Raw genomic sequence first — 18,153 nt, 5'->3', positions numbered from 1 at the left:
CATGCGGCCCAATCATCACCGGGTGGTTTGCGAGGGGTGCGAAACGAGGTGTCTCTGAGCCCCCACTTTGACCGAGGCTTGGACAAGGCGAAAGTCAAAGTATAGCCATCAGGTCAATCGAAGATTACAACCCGACGACTATGGCGACGCGAGGCGGCTCAAGGGGTCGAGCCAGGACCTCGTCGGAACATTTTAGAGTCTGCCGACTATCGGGGAGGGTCATTTAAAGTCCATTAGACTACGTAAGGAGGCTCGCCAGCCATAAGAAGGAACCATACCTGAGACTTCTTCCTCGAGATGCTTTCGGAGGTGCATAGGAGCTAAGGTTAAGACCTAAAGATAATATATGAATGTGCTAGGGTGTGGGACCCTAAAGGAAAGCATTGACAGGAAGGAGGCCAAATACGAGTTCTGACCTAAAGGTAACTAAGGTTTGGGTATAGGAACTTCTGGAGAACGACACCCTGTCGAACTCCGCGGGGAAACAAGAAACATTGAAAGCAGCAGGACGTTGGTAGAAACTGCTGGGGGAATCCGCTTGCGTTGGTCTCGAGCGAACTCTGGCGAAATTTGGAAGTTGAATCTGCTTGCGTCGGTCTCAAGCGAACTCTTGTTGGGGAATATGTCGACGACTAGGAACATCTTGATCGTCGGGGGAAAGTCTTGAGTGAGCGATCGCAAAATACTACTACCGTACGGGATAAAATGATTTGACGACTAGAACGTCGAATCGTCACGAAAGAAAGCCTCGAGTGAGCAAAACATCGCAAAATACTACTCGCGCCAAAATGGTTGAGCAATATCAAATATCGCTCGCGGGATAAAATGAATTTGGACAATCTTTGCAAATCTTTTGTCGCCTTTGGATAAAATGCGGACCAGAACGAAGGGAAATCATCGAAACGGACCAAAGTGATAAAATGTCATCGAAGAAGAGGCGCACCAAAGATGGGCCCACGAGTAACGAACTCATAACGGATTTTTGAAAATCCATCAGGAGGGAAACAAAGGAAGAGGCGCAGCAAGAGCTGCGTCTCTTGGATGAGGCGCAGCGCGCCGCGTCTGCTGTTCCCCAATTCAGCAATTCCGCGTAAAAACGCGAAATCAGAAAGGTTTTCATTTCATTATTTCGAAACATAAATCCTTCAATTTCTCTCTCAACTCTTCACCATTTCTATCAAGGTTGGATTCAAAAGCTTGCTTGGAATATGACTAATCGAGGTATGTGCTTTAATCTTGCATTAATCATTCATTTTTGTCGAATTTTGAGCCGCGAACATTAGGGTTTTCGACCCTTTTGATCGAAAATTTGGGGCTTTTCCCCCAAATGGATTTGTCATGCCAAATTGATACTAGAAATGAGTAGTAGGCAATGTTAGGAACATAACCATGTATTTACTTCGAATTTTCATCAAGTTTTGAGCCCTTGAGCGAATTTTGAGACTAAGTTTCACGACTAGATCGAAAATTGCTTCGAAAATGGCCTTAGGATTGCCCATTTGTGATGAAATTTGATACTTGGGACCCTTGGATGATGGGTAAACTTCCTGTCATCTCGGAAATTTGGTTTGTGACAACTTTTTGCAGGACACTTTTTAGGGCATAATCGCCGTTATAGCGAAATGCTGCCGAATTTTCGACTCGAACTCGGAACTAGGCTTTGACTTTGACTTGACTTGACCCTATTCATCACATGAGTGATCGAATTGGTGGGACTATGGCCAAGGATGGCCAGAAAGGGGCGACTTCTGGGCCTTGAAGGCTCGAAAACTACTTAACAAGGGCTTGTCGCCATGTGACGCGGCCTGGATTTGCTTTAACCGTTGCAGGTGACGACGCTTCTTCTTCTGGGAGAGATCCCATGGACATAGACGCCGCTGCTGTTGAGGAGGCTTTAGAGCAGGCCTTCACCGCCGCGGTGATGGCTGCTGCAGAGGAGGTTCCCGAGGAGGAGGCTGCTGACGAGGAAGAGATCCCGAGACGGGCCCACCTCGGACGAGGGGGTCGCCAGCTGAGAGGTGCTCCTGCGTGGGCCGAGACCTGGGAGAGTAGGCACCTTGTGTGGGCTGCAGAGGGTCACTTGTCCTACAGGACGGTGAAGAGCTTGGTAAATAGGAATTCCCTAACTCTTTACCTATCCTTTTCCGTTTTTGTTCAAATCTCTTCCAAATTTATTCCAAAACTAAAGATAGCTTTGTTTCAAATTTTAATAGGAGGCCGGAAACATCCGGTCGTTCTCGGGGTATACGACGGCGATGGAGCATTACGAGCGGTACCGGAGGAGGAGAGAGCCATGATTGAGCGCGGAGCGTTTGGTCCTCCGGTTCGGGTTGGAGGGATATCGTGAAGAGGAAGTTGCGGGCCAACCTTAGCCTGGTTCGTGCTTTCTTGGATCGATTCTGGGATACGACTTCCACATTTCACCTGCCTTTTGGTGAGGTGGGAGTCACCTTGGAGGACTACGGCATGATTTCCGTCCGCCGTGCGGATCGAGGAGATGGTGTGGCCGGAGGCCGGCATGAGGGCGGATTCGGCCGAGGCGAGGAGGTTGATCGGCCGGAACCCGTCGCCGAAGGTCTGTTGCGTGCCGGGTTTGGTACCCAGACCTATGTTCGAGATTACTTTGCGGGAAGACCCCGTTATCGGTGGTGATCGATGGGAGGGAGACGGCTCCTCCTCCTTGTACACCGAGCGAGGGCCTGTCTGTGGCTTTGGTGGTTCTTGTCTTCGATTTACCTCGGAGACAAGGGTGAGAGGTCGTCGACGAAGCTTCTCCCCTTTCTTTCTCGACCCGAGTTCCTTAGGGCGTTGGGACTGGTCATCTTTGCTGGTTTTGCGGTCCTCATCCGCTTTATGAGGGCCATGGTTCGTCCGGAGTTGATGGAGAAGGGGACTTCTCCCGGCGCCTGTCGGACCCGGCCTGTATTGGAGGTATGAACCTTCCTTTAGATCAACGTAAATTCCTTTCTTTTATCAAAGATCGAAAGATCGTCATTGACTATTCTCGTTTTACGTGCGTGGGTGTACTCTTACTTTCCGGACCTCGCGCCCAAGAGGACGGAGCCGTTGGAGAGGGCCTATCCCGTGGTGAGGGATTGGGTCATGTGCCGGACGAAGAGCAAGCGTTCTTCTCACAACGTCTACCGGCGGGATGTGAACGCCCTTCACCGAGCAAGCAACGTGAGTATCCCATTTGTATTCATTCACATCTTCTCATATTTTGTTTTCAATTGATCATAGGAATGACCTTTGCCTTCATATTGTGACAAAGGTGCCCAGACCTTGGGCGGAGTACGCTGGAGCGCCTCCCTTTGTTGCTTGAGACCCTTCGTCCTAGGAGTTCGAGTCGGCTCTTTGTGTGGACGTCGATGGGTCCTGTATGGTATCTGGGCGAGCGGTTAGCTCGTCAGTGCTTTCGGGGCGCGTTGACGGTTCCCGTCGATCCTCCTAGGACGATGTTTAGGGAGCCTTCTGAGGCTGAGAGGGAGGCGGACCTGGCCGGTGCCAGTGGCGACGACCTTCTTCTCCCTGAGGAGGATTACTCGGCGTTCCTTTACGGGAGGTTGGCCTATTGGCCGGTAGTGGTGAGTATCTTTTGTTTTCTTGTTGATTTGATTTCGAAAATTGCGACGAAAGATCATCGATTAACGAGAGTTGTTTTGTCCTTGTAGGAGGTTGAGGCGGCGGGCATCGAGCCCCCAGAGTACCCCGAGACCCTCGAGTACACTGACGCTACTGGGAGGACGACGATCTCTGAGTTACGTGACTTTGACGTAGCTGTGACGGATGCTGGCCTGGATGACTGGCAGCATCTGATTCGGAGGGTGAGCTCCCATTTTGCATGGTTTTCGTGTAAGAACACGTTTGACTGAATTTGTTTAATTTGCTGAGGATTTCTTTGAAATGCAGGTCGCGCCATCTCGGTTCGTGGCACTATGGAGGGTGGCCAACCGGCTACGAGCTACGGCCATTGAGGCACTCGTCGGCGGTCGAGGTCGTCAGGTATGAACCTTTGTGCCCATTTTTCGATCTTCTTTTTTTTTGAGTTTCGGTTTTCCAATTGAGTTGATTGACGTGAGCCAATTCGTTGCTGTTTGCAGGGTGACCGCGAGTCGGGACGAGAGTTGGCCCAGGCTCGGGAGGAGACGGCTCGCTTGTCGAGGGAGCTCGAGTTTCGGGATGCCGAGATCGCCGCTCTGATGGCGAGAGTTGCTGAGTTGGAGGGTGCCCAGCAGTAGCTTGTGTAGTTTTGTAGATTTGTACATTTTGATTTTGAAACATTTTTGGACCTGGTTTGGGGCGCAAGCCCCCAGTTTTCTTGGATTTTTGATTTGGTCGGGGCGCAAGCCCCCAGTTTGCTTGTACATTTGGACTTGTTCGGGGCGCGAGCCCCCAGTTTGCTTGTACATTTGCTTTTTGCTGTATATATGATGGCCTGAGTGCCTTTGCTGCTGGGTTGTTTGTTTGTACCTGCAGGTTAGTTCTTGAACAGGTTTGGTAGATGACGGTTTACGCCGTCATGTTACCGGAATTTACATGGACAATCACGCGATTCACACATTTTATATACATATAAGGCCTTTAATTAGTGCAAAATGAGACTCAAAAGGACCAAATGCAAAAATTTTGCTTTTAAATGACCGGAAATGACAAATGACCGGACGGTAGGGAGGGTTACCCCCAAAAAAAAAAGAAAAATAGAAATTCATAAGTTAGAAAATGTAGCAAAAGAAATTAAGAAAATGAAATAAATATATGAAAGTTTGAATAATAAAAAGAATTAAATGGATAATTAAATACACAAATGTGATAAAATGGCGAAAATGTCAATGTCGCCTCGAAATGCGTGCCCGCGAAATTAGGAAATCCCAAAACATGGTAAACTTCCGTAGTTTACCCAAAATAAAATCCCATAGGAATAGGAAATCACGCGTGTTATAGAATTAGGAAAGATCCAAACGCGGAAATCACAGAGTGAGCCTGGGAAGAGGCGCAGATGAGCCGCGTCCCTTTGAAGAGGCGCAAAGAGTGCCGCGCCTGTTCCCGAGGGGTTTGTTCGACGGATTTTGGAAACAAAAATTAGTATAAATAGAAAGCGCCGCCGAAGCTTTGAATCATATAATTCTTCCGTCTTTTCTTCGTTGCTTCTCCTAAAACTCCTAAAATAAATTTTCAAGAGAAAATTATCATCATGAATACTTTGGAGGTTCGCTTGAAGGAATGGACTAATGAGTTTTCGAACATGGAAAAGCACGACATGGGTGCTTATAATCTTGGGTCTTTATTGAGTTTGAAACTCATCAAGGTAGTGAAACCGTTCTTAGATGCTTGCCTTGATTATTGGGATCCAAATTATCATGTATTCGCCTTTCCAGGAGGTGATATTTGTCCTTTTCCAGAGGAAATTGCTGCTATTGGCGGTTGGGACCCCGAACACTTACCTGCCATCCCTTCTACTGCTCAAGGGTATAAGAGTAAGTTTAGAGATTTGCTTGGACTTACTAGACTTGAGGTGGATCGCCTTGTTACTTCGAAAGGCGTGCGGATGTTGGATTTTATAGACCGATTCATCAACAGGGCCGACCCTACTGTCTCTTATGTTGCCAGGAGGAGAGCATTTGGCTTCTGTTTGTTGCATGTGTATGTCTTTCAGGGACATGTTGATGAGGACTTGAGAGGTGATCCTCGCCTTTTGAGCCTTATTGAGCAAATGGAGCTGCGCAGGAGCCCAGCTTGTCTGTGCTTAGGGGAGATCATTTTGGGTTTGGATAATAGGAAATCCAACCGCGATCTTCCGTTCTTGGGAAGTCCCGTTATCCTACAGGTAAAAGACACCTTCCTTTCTTCTTTCTTTTCGTTTTTTTTTTTTTTTTTTTTTTTTTTTTCGTTTTTTTTTTTTTTTTTTTTTTTTTTTTTTTTTTTTTTTTTTTTTTTTTTTTTTTCGTTTTTTTTTTTTTTTTTTTTTTTTTTGGTGTCTAATACCTGTCTTGGTAGGTTTGGCTCATGGAACGGCTCCGATTGCTTGAGCCCCCGCCCATGCACTTTCCTATCATGCTCGTATGATTTCGATGAGGACGAGGTTGTACATGGTGGATTTCACTCGGTCCCGTGACTATTGGAAGAACAAGCTAAAGACCGATGATGGCCCTTTGATCGTGTGGGTTGTACCGTGGTGGCACCTCAAGTCTGTCACTGGGGTGTCTTCTTTAGATCCCACTAGGTCCGTGCGCATCCCTGGATTGGAGTTTATGGTGTGCATCTTTCCTGAGAGGTTGATGAGGCAAGTTGGGTTGAAGCAGATGATCCCTAGGCTTGACACCGTCCCGCAGACTGTCATGGCGTTGACTACCGAGAGCCGAAGAGAGTGGGCTATGAAATGGGCCCAAAGAAACATGTGGTTCCTGAGCTTCTCCTCCAATGCTTTGTGGGTGTCGGATTCTTATCTGAGGTGGAGGAAGGCTGCAACTTCGGAAGAGCGCGAAGATCGAGGAAGCGCGAGCCCGTTGATTACAAGGTGCGCGAGGGAGAGAAAGAGAAAGAGAAGCATCTGACCGAAGGAGAAGAAGAAGCCGGCTTTCAAGTCATTCATCCTTCGAAGAAATCAAAGACTACTCCTGTCGCAGAGATGGTGGTTGACAAGAACGGGAGGGTCAGGCCTCGAGAAAGACCGTTGGTGATTAGGTCTGAAGTGGTGCAAGAGCGCCCGGCTCGAGGTCGTGACAAGAAATATGACAAGAACGACAAGGGCAAGGGAAAGATGGAGGAATAGCCCAAGTCTTAGTTATTATTATTTGATTATTATTTATTATTGTTGTAATAAAAAAGGAGGGATTTTTAGAATCCTAGCCTATCTATTTTTATTATTTGTCGTACTATTTAGAAAATGAAATAAAAGAGGTTAAATGGTTATGAAACCGTTGGCATTTTCTTTAATTATTCTTGTCGAATTTCAAGTGCAATGCAAATGTCCTTCTATTTACATTTATTTTATATATAATGGTGGGTTGAATCCCGTGAAGGATTGCCTACGTATTCACTTAAAGAAAGTGAAATCAAACCCTGGCGCGTAGTTCGAGTAAATGTAAAAGAATAATTGTTCGAAGCAAGAGCTTGTAATGAACATAGAAAATAAGCATGAGCTTTGCTTACTCGGGAGGTGCGAATTTAGTTTGTTTGATGATATGAGGATGACAAGTTTGCCAAGATGCAAGAGCATAGTGACATTCAAATGGGCCAGGGGCCGTTTATTTAGTGCCACAAGAGCGACACGTAGGTTTACGCGAGGCGCGTTTCTGTCTTATCCTAGGCATAGTATCGTTTCAGTTGGTCGAGATTTGTGGGGTTTGAAAACTCATTCCCATCTAGGTCTGTGATTCTAACCGCACCCCCCGGGAGTATGGACTTGACTAGATATGGTCCGGCCCAATTAGGTTTGAATTTTCCCCTGCCGATTGGTAAAAGAGCTCTAACCGATTTGAGAACTAAATCTCCTTCTTTGATATTTCTTGGCCTAACTCTCTTGTTGAAAGCTCGTTTGATGCGTGCTTGATATGTTTGGACATTATGCAAGGCACGTAGCCTACGTTCATCCAGGAGGATGAGCTCTTCATATCTATCCCTCTTCCAATCGGCTTCCGGGATTTGACTTTCTAGCGTAATACGCAAGGATGGTATTTCTAGCTCAATTGGTTGTACGGCTTCCATGCCGTAGGTCAAATAGAAAGGAGTAGCCCCAGTGGGCGTCCTGACTGATGTACGATACCCCCACAAAGCGAAGGGTATTTTGCTTGGCCAATCTCTATAATTGTCAGTCATTTTCTTGAGGATCGTGACGACATTTTTGTTAGCCGCCTCTACCGCGCCGTTAGTCTGTGGTCGATAGGGCGAGGAGTGATGATGCTTGATCTTGTACTTGGCTAGCAATTGTTCGGTTTCGGCTTGGAAGTGGGACCCATTATCGCTAATGATTTCATGTGGGCAACCATATCGACAGATGATGTTGTTTTGTATGAACTTGGCTACATTTTTGGCTGTGAGAGCGGTGTAGGAAGCCGCTTCTACCCATTTCGTGAAGTAGTCAATTGCTACTAGGATGAAACAAAGTGACCTCCCGTTCCTACTGGGGTTATTTTCCCAATTATGTCAATTCCCCATGCGGAGAATGGCCAAGGAGATGTCATCGTATAGAGCAACGAAGGAGGGACATGTTGTACGTTCCCGAAGATTTGACAGTTGTGGCAATGCCTCACATATTTGATGCAATCGGATTCCATTGTGGTCCAATAGTACCCTAGACGTGTGATTTTCTTTGCCATCATAGGTCCGCTCATGTGAGGGCCGCATTCTCCATCGTGGACTTCTTCCATTACTTTCCGTGCCTGTGAATGATCAAGGCAACGTAGGACTACACCCAGAGGCGTTCTTTTGTACAATTCTCCTTGCATTAGGATGTATTGGGAAGCTAGTAGGCGTATAGCTCGTTGTCCCCTTTTGTCCATTTCTGGTGGATAAGTGCCGTTAAGCTTGAAGTTTAGGATTGCTTGGAACCAGGGTTCTTGGGCGATTTCTTCTTCATCGGTAATTTGATGGACATACGCCGGCTCCGACCGTCGTTCAATGCATAAAGGCATTTCCATCATGTAATCTGGCATGTTTATCAAAGATGCAAGTTTCGCAAGAGCGTCCGCAAATTGATTTTCTTCTCGAGGTAGGTGTAAGTAGGTTACATGATCAAAGAATTGAGCCACTTGGTCTATCCTAGCCTCGATAGGGTGCAAGGCTTTCACTTCGGATTTTCCAGATCCCGTAACTTGGTTGATGATCGCGACGAATCCCCGTGCACCCGGAGGTTTTTGATGCCTAAGCTTACGCCGCTTGTAGTCCAATTAGACAAGCCTCATACTCATGCGGCGTTGTTTGTCACCTCGAAGTCGAGTTTGACAAAGAATCGGTGTATGCTCACCTTCAGGAGAAATGAGCAACACTCCTATCCCAAATCCTCTTAGGTTTGATGCTCCATCAAAGTATAGATCCCAAGATTCTACGTCAGTCTGAAGTATATCCTCGTCGGGAAATGACCAAGTATCTATGGTTTGTGCGTCGTTGATGGGATTTTCTGCGAAGAATTCGGCGACGGCGCGACCCTTTATTACTTTCAGTGGCACATATTTGAGGTCAAATTCTGAGAGCATCATGGTCCATCTTGCCAGACGTCCGTTGAGAACGGGTTTCTCGAAGAGGTATTTGACTGGATCCATTTTGGAGAATATCTTGACAGAGTAGCTAAGCATGTAGTGACGTAGCTTCTTTGTTGCCCACACAAGAGCGAGGCATGTCCTTTCGAGTTGTGAATATTTGCACTCGTATTCCAAGAACTTCTTACTTAGATAGTAAATGGCTCTTTCTTCACTTCCTACAGTTTGAGCTAGCATAGCACCCATGGCGGTTTCAGTTACTGTGAGATATAAACCAAGAGGTTGATCTCGTTGTGGTGGCATGAGCACTGGTGGTTTAGCCAATATCTCCTTGATTCTGTCGAACGCCTTTTGACAATCATCGTCCCACATGGTGTGGTCTGTTTTCTTGAGCTTCTTGAAGATAGGCTCGCAAATCATCGTAAGTTTCGATATGAATCGACTTATGTATTGCACTTTTCCCAGGAATCCTCCGACTTCTTTTTCTCTTTGAGGTTGTGGCATTTCGATCGTAGCTTTGATTTTGGACGGGTCTATTTCTATACCTCGTTGGCTAACGACGTATCCTAGAGTTTGCCGATGTCACCCCAAATGTGCATTTCTGAGGATTGAGTCTCATGTTGTACTTTCGTAGCCTTGCGAAGAACTTGCGAAGGTTCGCAATATGTCCCTCTCTTTCCTTGGATTTGACGATCATGTCATCCACATATACCTCGACTTCTTTATGCATCATGTCATGTAGAAGTGTAGTCGCGGTGCGTTGGTATGTAGCCCCGTTGATCAATCCGAACGGCATTCTTTGTATAGCAATAGGTTCCCCATTGGGTGACGAACGCAGTCTTATGCATGTCTTCCATGGCCATTTTGATTTGGTTATAACCCGCATATCCATCCATGAAGGATAGTAATGCATGGTCTCGTGATTGTCTACCAATATGTCGATGTGAGGTAGAGGGAAGTCGTCTTTTGGGCTTGCTTTGTTTAAATCCCTAAAGTCAACACAAACTCTGATTCTCCCATCCTTTTTGGGCACGGGTACTATGTTAGCTACCCAAATGTAATACTCGGAAACTTTGATGAACCTGGCTTTGAATTGTTTGTCAACTTCTTCCTTAATCTTCGAGCCCACTCTGTTCTCATTCGTCGAAGCTTCGCTTTCACGGGTTTGAAACCCGGCTTAATCGAATCCTATGTTCGGCGATATCCCCTGTCGATCCCCTGGCATGTCTTTGTAGGACCAAGCGAAAACGTCTTTGAATTCATTTAGGAGGTCTATGAAATCGGTTCTTTCGGTTGAGCTCAAGGTAGTCCCTATCCTAAGTTCTTTGGGTTCTAGTTCGGTTCCAACATTGATGGGTTCGGTGTCCTCAATTACTGGTCCCCCTTCCCCTTCCCGTAGTATTTCTTTGGCTACGTAGGGAGGTATTTCGGTCAAGTCCGGGTTTTGGTCATCCTCTGTATCATCATAAACAGAATTGCACTCAAGATAACGCAAAGAGTAAGCAGAACCCGATTTATTCATATTAAGATTTGAGTAAAGTTGAAACAAAGAAGCCAACCGATCCAAGGATAGTGGCGGCAAAGGACGATAATGGGGCATTTCCCGAACTACCGTGACTACTCGAAAATAAGCTAGAGAAACGAGGGAGTGGGGATGACGACAGAGTAGACTCTCTAATGACTCCTCTAGACTCGACTGACTCCGACTCCGACTCGATTCGAATTCGTCGTCTTCCTGGTTCTTCTTTGAACATCTCTCCTTCTCCAGTGGTGAGCTTGAAGAGTCTTCCTTGATTGTTGGTCCATTTGATTGATTTCCTCCACCCTTTCTCCGCTTTGTGTCGATTTCCGTGATCAATGCGGTGGGGTTGAAGCGATCGTCTTGAAGTATCGTAGTAATGATCTCATCTGCGCGCCCTAACAGATCGGTCCTCTCCAAACAGAGGCTAACAGCTTGTTTGTCTAAGCAAGGTGCTTGATGGTTTTTGACGGTAGGAACCGTTTCTGGAGGGATAAAGTAGCAATCGTGAAAGATCTCGATTCCGGCCAACTTCTTCTCGAGGTAATGCCAAGGTTCGGGAAATCCATGAAAGAGTTCCGAACTTCCTTCTTGGACGAAGTATCCATTGAGGGTAGGGAGATATGGCCTCATTTGGACTCCTACATACTTGCGGTTTTGGACTTGGGCGAGCATTTCGAGAACTTCTTCTGTTGTGGGTTTGTACCCTAGTCCAAGTGGTATTCTTGATGAGTTGCCCTTCTTATATGGCGCGAATGTGTTCTCCCGAATTGGGTTCAAAGGCATTCCAGGGAAGTATCCCTGGTTCTTGAGTATGTGGTTGACCACCAAGTTGGAGTAGGGATTATAGTATAAGGGTGCCAACTCACTTTCTATGACATTTACACTTTGGAAGCCCCCAAGTTCGTATACGGGATCCGCAAGGACTTGATTATTTGATTGCTTCTCGATTATGGCCTTAATGGGTGACGAAGTGATTGTCACAGCTTTGCCATTTAGTGGGATCTTGATCTTTTGATGAAGGGTGGATGTTACCGCTTTGGAAGCGTGAATCCAAGGCCTTCCCAGAAGTATGTTGAATGAAGCTTCGATGTCTACTATTTGGAAGTTGACCTTTCGTTCGATTGGTCCTGTGGCTATGGTTAGATTGGCAAGTCCTACCACTTTTCGTCGTGTACCGTCATATGCCCGTACACCTTGATTTGTAGGAGTCCAAATCCACTCTTTCATGCCTAGCTTGTATGCCGTTTTGAGGGGTATGACGTTGACCATGGAGCCATCATCTACCAAGGTCATTGGCACATTTTTCTTTAGACAGGATGACGATGATATATAGAGCAAGGTTGTGACTAGCGCCGAAAGGTGGCAAGTCTTCGTCTGAGAAAGTAATAGGATTACTTAGCTTCGGGGATTCTTGGAAGACCAAGTTGACTACATCTTCAGGAGTAGAGTTATGTGCCACATTCAATTTGGCCAAAGCTTGTAGTAAAGCTTGGCGGTGTGGAAATGAGCTTGCCACTAGTTGCCAGACCGAAAGATCAGCCTTGGTTCTTTGTAATTGCTTGAGCAAATGATCAGTGGGGTCGTCTTCGTTGTCATTTGGTGTGATGACATTGGTTGGACCGTTTTGAGTAGTGTTTTGGTATGGACGACCCGAGCGAGTTAGGTGATCCACATCTTGGTCTTCGCCATTTTGGACTATTTCCTTGACTAAGGAGTTTTCAATGAGATATTCATCTTCATCGTCATCGGCCCAAACCCCATTGATCGCGGCTAGTTCCCTCATCCTCATGATGTCACTTTCTAGTTGTATGATTTGATCGACTAGTTTATCGACCACGGTGACTACTTCTTGCATAGTAGCATTTTGAGAGAAGATCAACGGTACGCGTTCTTTAGGTGTTGCATTGGGATCGCGCAAGATCATTACCATGCTTTCTAATTCCCACACTTGTCTATCTACACTCCTTGCCCAGGCGATGAAGTCGGAAATGGTAGGGGAGATGGTAGAGTAGAGTCTTTCTTTCTCAATTGCATAGATTTCGTCTTCGGTGGGAGAGATGAGGTGTGAGCAATCTAAGGTAGATTCATCACTTGTAATCACTAGAACTCCAAGAGGATTCTGAGTGTTATTAGGCTTACCTCCTGGTGGAATTGGAAGTCGACCATCTTCGATCATATCTTGAAGCACGTGTTTCAACTTGTAGCATTTTTCGGTGTCGTGCCCCTTACCCCTATGGTATTCACAGTAGGAATTTTCGTCCCAGAATTTGGACTTCCTTTCGGGCTCGGGAGTAGGTCCAATGGGTTGGAGTTTGCCTTGCTTCACTAGCCTTTTTAGAGCATTGGAGTACGTATCTCCAAGGTTTGTGAACTTCCTTGGTGGGCTAGTTTTCTTGGATGGCTCGAGAAGGTTAACCTCGTCGGTCTTGCTAGTAGAGCCGTATGAACGACTTGTGGACCCTTGATATCCTCGACCTACCGTTTTGGACAAGAGCCCTTTGCGGATGTCATCTTCAATTCGTGTCCCCAACACGGTTAAGTCTTTGAAAGTCTTGATGTTTTGATATCTCAAATGGTTGGCATATATGGGCTTGAGATTGTCCACGAATTTCTCCACAAGAGTGGCCTCATCCGGGCGTTCTACTAGTTGAGTACTAGTCTTCCTTCACCTACTTAGAAAGTCGGTGAATCCTTCTTTGTCATTCTGGGTAAGAACCTCTAGAGTGCGCATATTGACTTGGATCTCGGCATTATCCGCGTATTGTTTTGAGAATTCGATCGCGGCGTCCTCCCAAGTAGCGACCTTCTTGTGATCTAGGGTATAGAACCATTGCTTCGGGATGGTGTCGAGAGATGAAGGAAAGATCCTTAAGAACATCTCGGGTTTGATGCCTTTGATAGACATGTAATCTTTGAAAGCTCGGATGTGGTTTAAAGGGTTCTCGTGTCCTTTGAACTTAGGGATATCCGTCATGCTAAAGTTAGTGGGCAATTTGGAATTGACGGCTTCATACTTACGATTGTTCTCCCTGTAAATGTCATCTCCTTTAAGGTACATCAATTGCTCCTCTAGGTATTGGAGTCTTTTCTCAGCTGTGGTCATCCCTATGATTTGATTCTCATCCTTAGATTCGTCATCGGAAAATTGTAGTACTTCACCTTTAATGGGAGGCAACCTTCCCTCTACGTCAAAGATACGGCCTTCGATGAGCTCGAGGCGGTCATAGGTTTGGTTTTGGGTAACTTGCATTTGGGCCAGCGCGGCTAGGATTCGATCACTATTCTCTTGAAGTTGCTGGAGGTTCGTATCATCACTTGACCCAGGCATCTTGGAAACTGGACAAGAGATCGGCGACGAATCAAAACACGATCGACCATTCTATCACACTTGCTAAAAGAGGAAAAGACTTGACTCATGAAGTGGGTGTGTGCCACTTGTGTCGAGTGAGTTTTGAAGAAAGACAAGGTCTTTGAAAATGTGTGTCCTAGCCAACTGTAGTGTAGTTGTAGGAGTGGACTCGAGGTGAGGTTTTGAAATGGGCTTGTGGCCCGAATTTTGACACGACAAACGGACAGAGTTTTGACCGGATTTTGTACTAATTAAAGGCCCTATTTTCGAAATTCTTGATTGAAAACGGGTTTTGATTTTTGAAAGTTCGTCATGGTTTTGTTTAGAATGGTGATCACATAAGGTTTGCACATTTATACAAGCATTATAACGGGATGCTGAGTGCGTTTAGAAGGGTTTTGGTTTAAAGGGTGGGTTGCCATACCGAACCATCAAACCCGAAGTCTGTGGAGAGGCTCGTGCCAAACAAGAGTAAGGCCGATTCCTAGTCCATTTCCTCAAGTAGTGAAGGCCCTTGATACAAACAAGAGTAAGCATCATGGTATGGATGACGTCAATCGCTATCCATCTTTAGGCCCAAATAAGAATTAGGACCGTTTAGACGGGACAATTGGTCGAATGGGTTGGGTTGGGCCTAGGAAGGCCGAATAAACGGTCTAGGAAGACCGAGTTATGAAAACCGACAATTGTCTTGTACAACCTTATTCCCTAACCTTGTTCAAGTTTCACCCTAGCTACACGTAAGTGTATAATCCCAGTGAGTCGCCAAACTGTGGACAGCGGGCCGCCCACGGGGGCGCTTGGGAGTGAAGGGGCTCGAAAACAAGCGTTTGCATTTTGTAAGGAGTCGCCACCAATTTTTATGGGAAATTGGAACCGTTCGAATACCTCGTGTCATGTCAAGACACAAAGTAGTGACATGAACACTAAGCAATCGTTACCCTTAGCATTCTATGTCTAGAATGACTCTCGTGGATGCCAATGAACACGGGTGCTCACGGAGATCTGGAGTAAGGGGTGAGGGTACGTATTAGGAAGCTCTTTTGATCGAACACCTAATCCCGCCCGCCTCGATAGCGGCCTCTACTAATGATTAGGGAAGTTATTCGTACTCGATATATCGTCGGCCATATGCATGCAATGCAACATCCATTAGATTAATCCTAACATGTGAAATTAGCTAAGTCGGTGAACAATTAATTAGGCAAACAATTGGGGTCGAAGTTGGAATTAATGTTGAATTACATGTGAAAACATACAAAACAATGAAATAAATGAAATAAATTACAATAATGGAAATTACATTAATTACATTGGATTAGGCGGTTTATGTCGAAAATACCTTTAAAACGGATAATTTGATAAAAAGGAACAAAAGAATAAAACAACAAATTAACGAACAGGAATTAGCGATACTACGGATATTAGTTAATTGATACGTAAACTAATTAATCTAGGTCAAGGCAGAAAAGGAGTTCAGGGACAGAAGTCGTCCTGGAACAAAGAAGAGACATCGCCCTTTGGAAGAGGCGCAGCAGACGCTGCGTCTGTTCCAAGGACGAACTCTGGCTGTGAAGCCAAAACTGCAATTGTTAACGTTAATTGGCGAATTTAAGGGATTGATTTAGATTATGTACTCGGATGAAAGTGATTTACAGATTATTTACATGTGATTGAGGTCATAAAACAGTAGAACATGGATGAGACGGAAATAAGACGGATTAAACATGTGAAGGGTCGATGTTAATAAACAATTAACAAGCAAGTTATTATCTAATTTAGACTAAATATGATGGATTGACGATGAATTAATGAACAAACAGATGAAAATATACCAACAATGAATCCCAGAAACTCAACATGAACGAATTGAATCCCTAGAACTCGAATTGAATATTATTAGTGACGAAAACCCGCAAATATGAATTACTAGGGATTTAAGTCGGATTAGATGAATTAACATGTGAATGAATGATGAAATATATGATACAATATACATGCTAATTATTATGGTTTTATGACGGAGAATTAACAGACGAACAAACAAAACAAACAAATTTGATACGAATTGCAGAGACGGAGGAAGAAGAAAGAAGCGAGAATCGCGGCGGCCTCAAAAGAGGCGCAGCAGGTGCTGCGCTCCTTTGAAGAGGCGCAGCAGTTGCTGCGTCTTTTCTCAACGTCTGTCTACTGGAAATCCGCAAAAACAGGTTTTAAAGACGGTTTTAGAAATCGGTTTTAATGAGTACTTTCGACATAAATCTTACAATTGTGATACGATAAATAAAATACAATAAATAAAAGGAGAGATTACACCCTCAGACTTACATGTTGACGGAACGAGAAGAACTAAGAAAATCGATTAGTGATGCTCGACGCGAATGCAAGGAAAGAGTGCCCTCTTAAGAGGAAAACGATTTAACAAGTTGATTAATTAGATTGATTGAGTGTAGTGGTCAAATTGGTCGGTCATGCAACGGAGAGGCTGGTACCCGGAAAGATCCGAGCTTACGTGGTCGAAGGTTCAAGCACGTAGGCGCCAATTAGTAAGAACAAAGTCTAGAATGCAAAGGGAGAAGAGAAGGGCGGACACTCGCGTGAGAAATATGAGGAACGAAAGCTCCTATTTATACTAATCACGTGAAGGAATAGGGTTTCGGAGACTCTTTGGAAGTGAATCTCGGAAAGATATAAAAAAGATACGTAAATCATGCAAAGAAGGGCCTGGGAAGAGGCGCAGCAGCCACTGCGTCTCTTGGAAGAGGCGCAGCAGGTGCCGCGCCTGTTCCCAGGGGGTTTCCTCCTGCTTAAGAAAGATTTCCGCGTTTTAGTTATGGTAGGACGGATTTAATTTGATTATCTTTTGAATATTACGGGATATTATTTGCCAAAAGATAAAATTTGATGAATATGGAATAGAAATATCCTAACATTCCAAACATTCTCGACTCGGGATTTAACAAACATCGAAAAATGGAGACGGTTTTTGACCCTGACTCAATGTACTCTAATTACTGCCAAAACGACCGTATCGGCACGTAGATGACAACTAAGAGGTTGACATTTATATTTGAGCAATCACTTGACGATAATCTTACGAACTGTCACTAATCGTTCCGCGAATCAAACATGCGGCCCAATCATCACCGGGTGGTTTGCGAGGGGTGCAGAAACGAGGTGTCTACAGTTTCGCGTATGCGTTTGTGCAAGATATCAATCATCTCCCAAAGAATCGGATATGACGGCCGTAAAACGAATTTTACGTTACTTGATTGGAACGGCCAACTTATACCTATAGTATCCAATGGAGTGTAATTTTGATCTAGTCTGTTATTCCGATGCCGACTACGCAGGATGTTCTCTAGACATATCGTAAATATATATCGTACAAGGATCGGGTGAATGCCTACTATGCCCAATATCCACCGCTCTTTCACCTTGCTAGACAAGGACTTCTTGACCCTAAGAGTCCTTTGCCGGATTGGTTGGATAGAAAGGTATTCTTTCCTCAAGCCTCCCAAGATATATGAAGAAAAGGAAATCCGGGTTGCTAAGAGTGAGGAGCATGTTGATGATGAACATGGGGAGAGTAGTGAAGCAAGTAATGAAGACAATGAGCAAAGTTCAAGTGAAGATGATGATGGTGATGCCTCCGTATCCTTGGAGGAAGATGATGATGATATCACGATGAGTGATAGTTGATTGTTGAACTAGCAAAAGGAGGACGACGCAATTAAGGAGTTGATGGCTTCCATAGCATCTCATCCTATACCATTGTGAGTCTCCTACCCCTCCTTTTGCTTTGTTTTTTTTTATCTCATGATTGCATAACTTGTATAGAGCATTTAGAGAGTCATTTTTGGACTCTTTATGGCTAAGAATTTTTGAGTCCTAGAAACATTGAGGTGACTACTTTTTGCTCCCACCATGAAGAATCCAAAATGACAAAGTTACTTATCATGCAGTGCATTGCATACCTTATGAATAAACTTCCCAATTTTTGCACTAGTAAGTGTTTAGTTTGGTTTGGAGAAGTTCATTCATAAGCAACCCGAGTTAATTCAAATAAGCTCTCCAACCTAATCGAA

The 18,153-nt window shown here is 45.0% G+C and overlaps 1 protein-coding gene across 1 annotated transcript; it reads left to right on the top strand.

Moving 5' to 3' along the window:
• The first annotated feature begins 3,368 nt into the window (after window positions 1-3,368).
• Window positions 3,369-17,767, top strand: LOC141617468 (uncharacterized). Its single transcript, XM_074434664.1, has 4 exons — window positions 3,369-3,584; window positions 3,672-3,824; window positions 3,910-4,002; window positions 17,579-17,767. The coding sequence occupies exons 1-4, from the start codon at window positions 3,369-3,371 to the stop codon at window positions 17,765-17,767; spliced, it is 651 nt and encodes a 216-aa protein (XP_074290765.1).
• The last annotated feature ends 386 nt before the right edge of the window (window positions 17,768-18,153 follow it).

The sequence above is a fragment of the Silene latifolia genome, chromosome X (assembly GCF_048544455.1).
Source record: "Silene latifolia isolate original U9 population chromosome X, ASM4854445v1, whole genome shotgun sequence".
In the NCBI taxonomy this organism is placed as follows: Eukaryota; Viridiplantae; Streptophyta; class Magnoliopsida; order Caryophyllales; family Caryophyllaceae; genus Silene; species Silene latifolia.
Note: the sequence above shows the minus strand (reverse complement) of the source record. Positions and strands in the feature narration are given on the sequence as shown.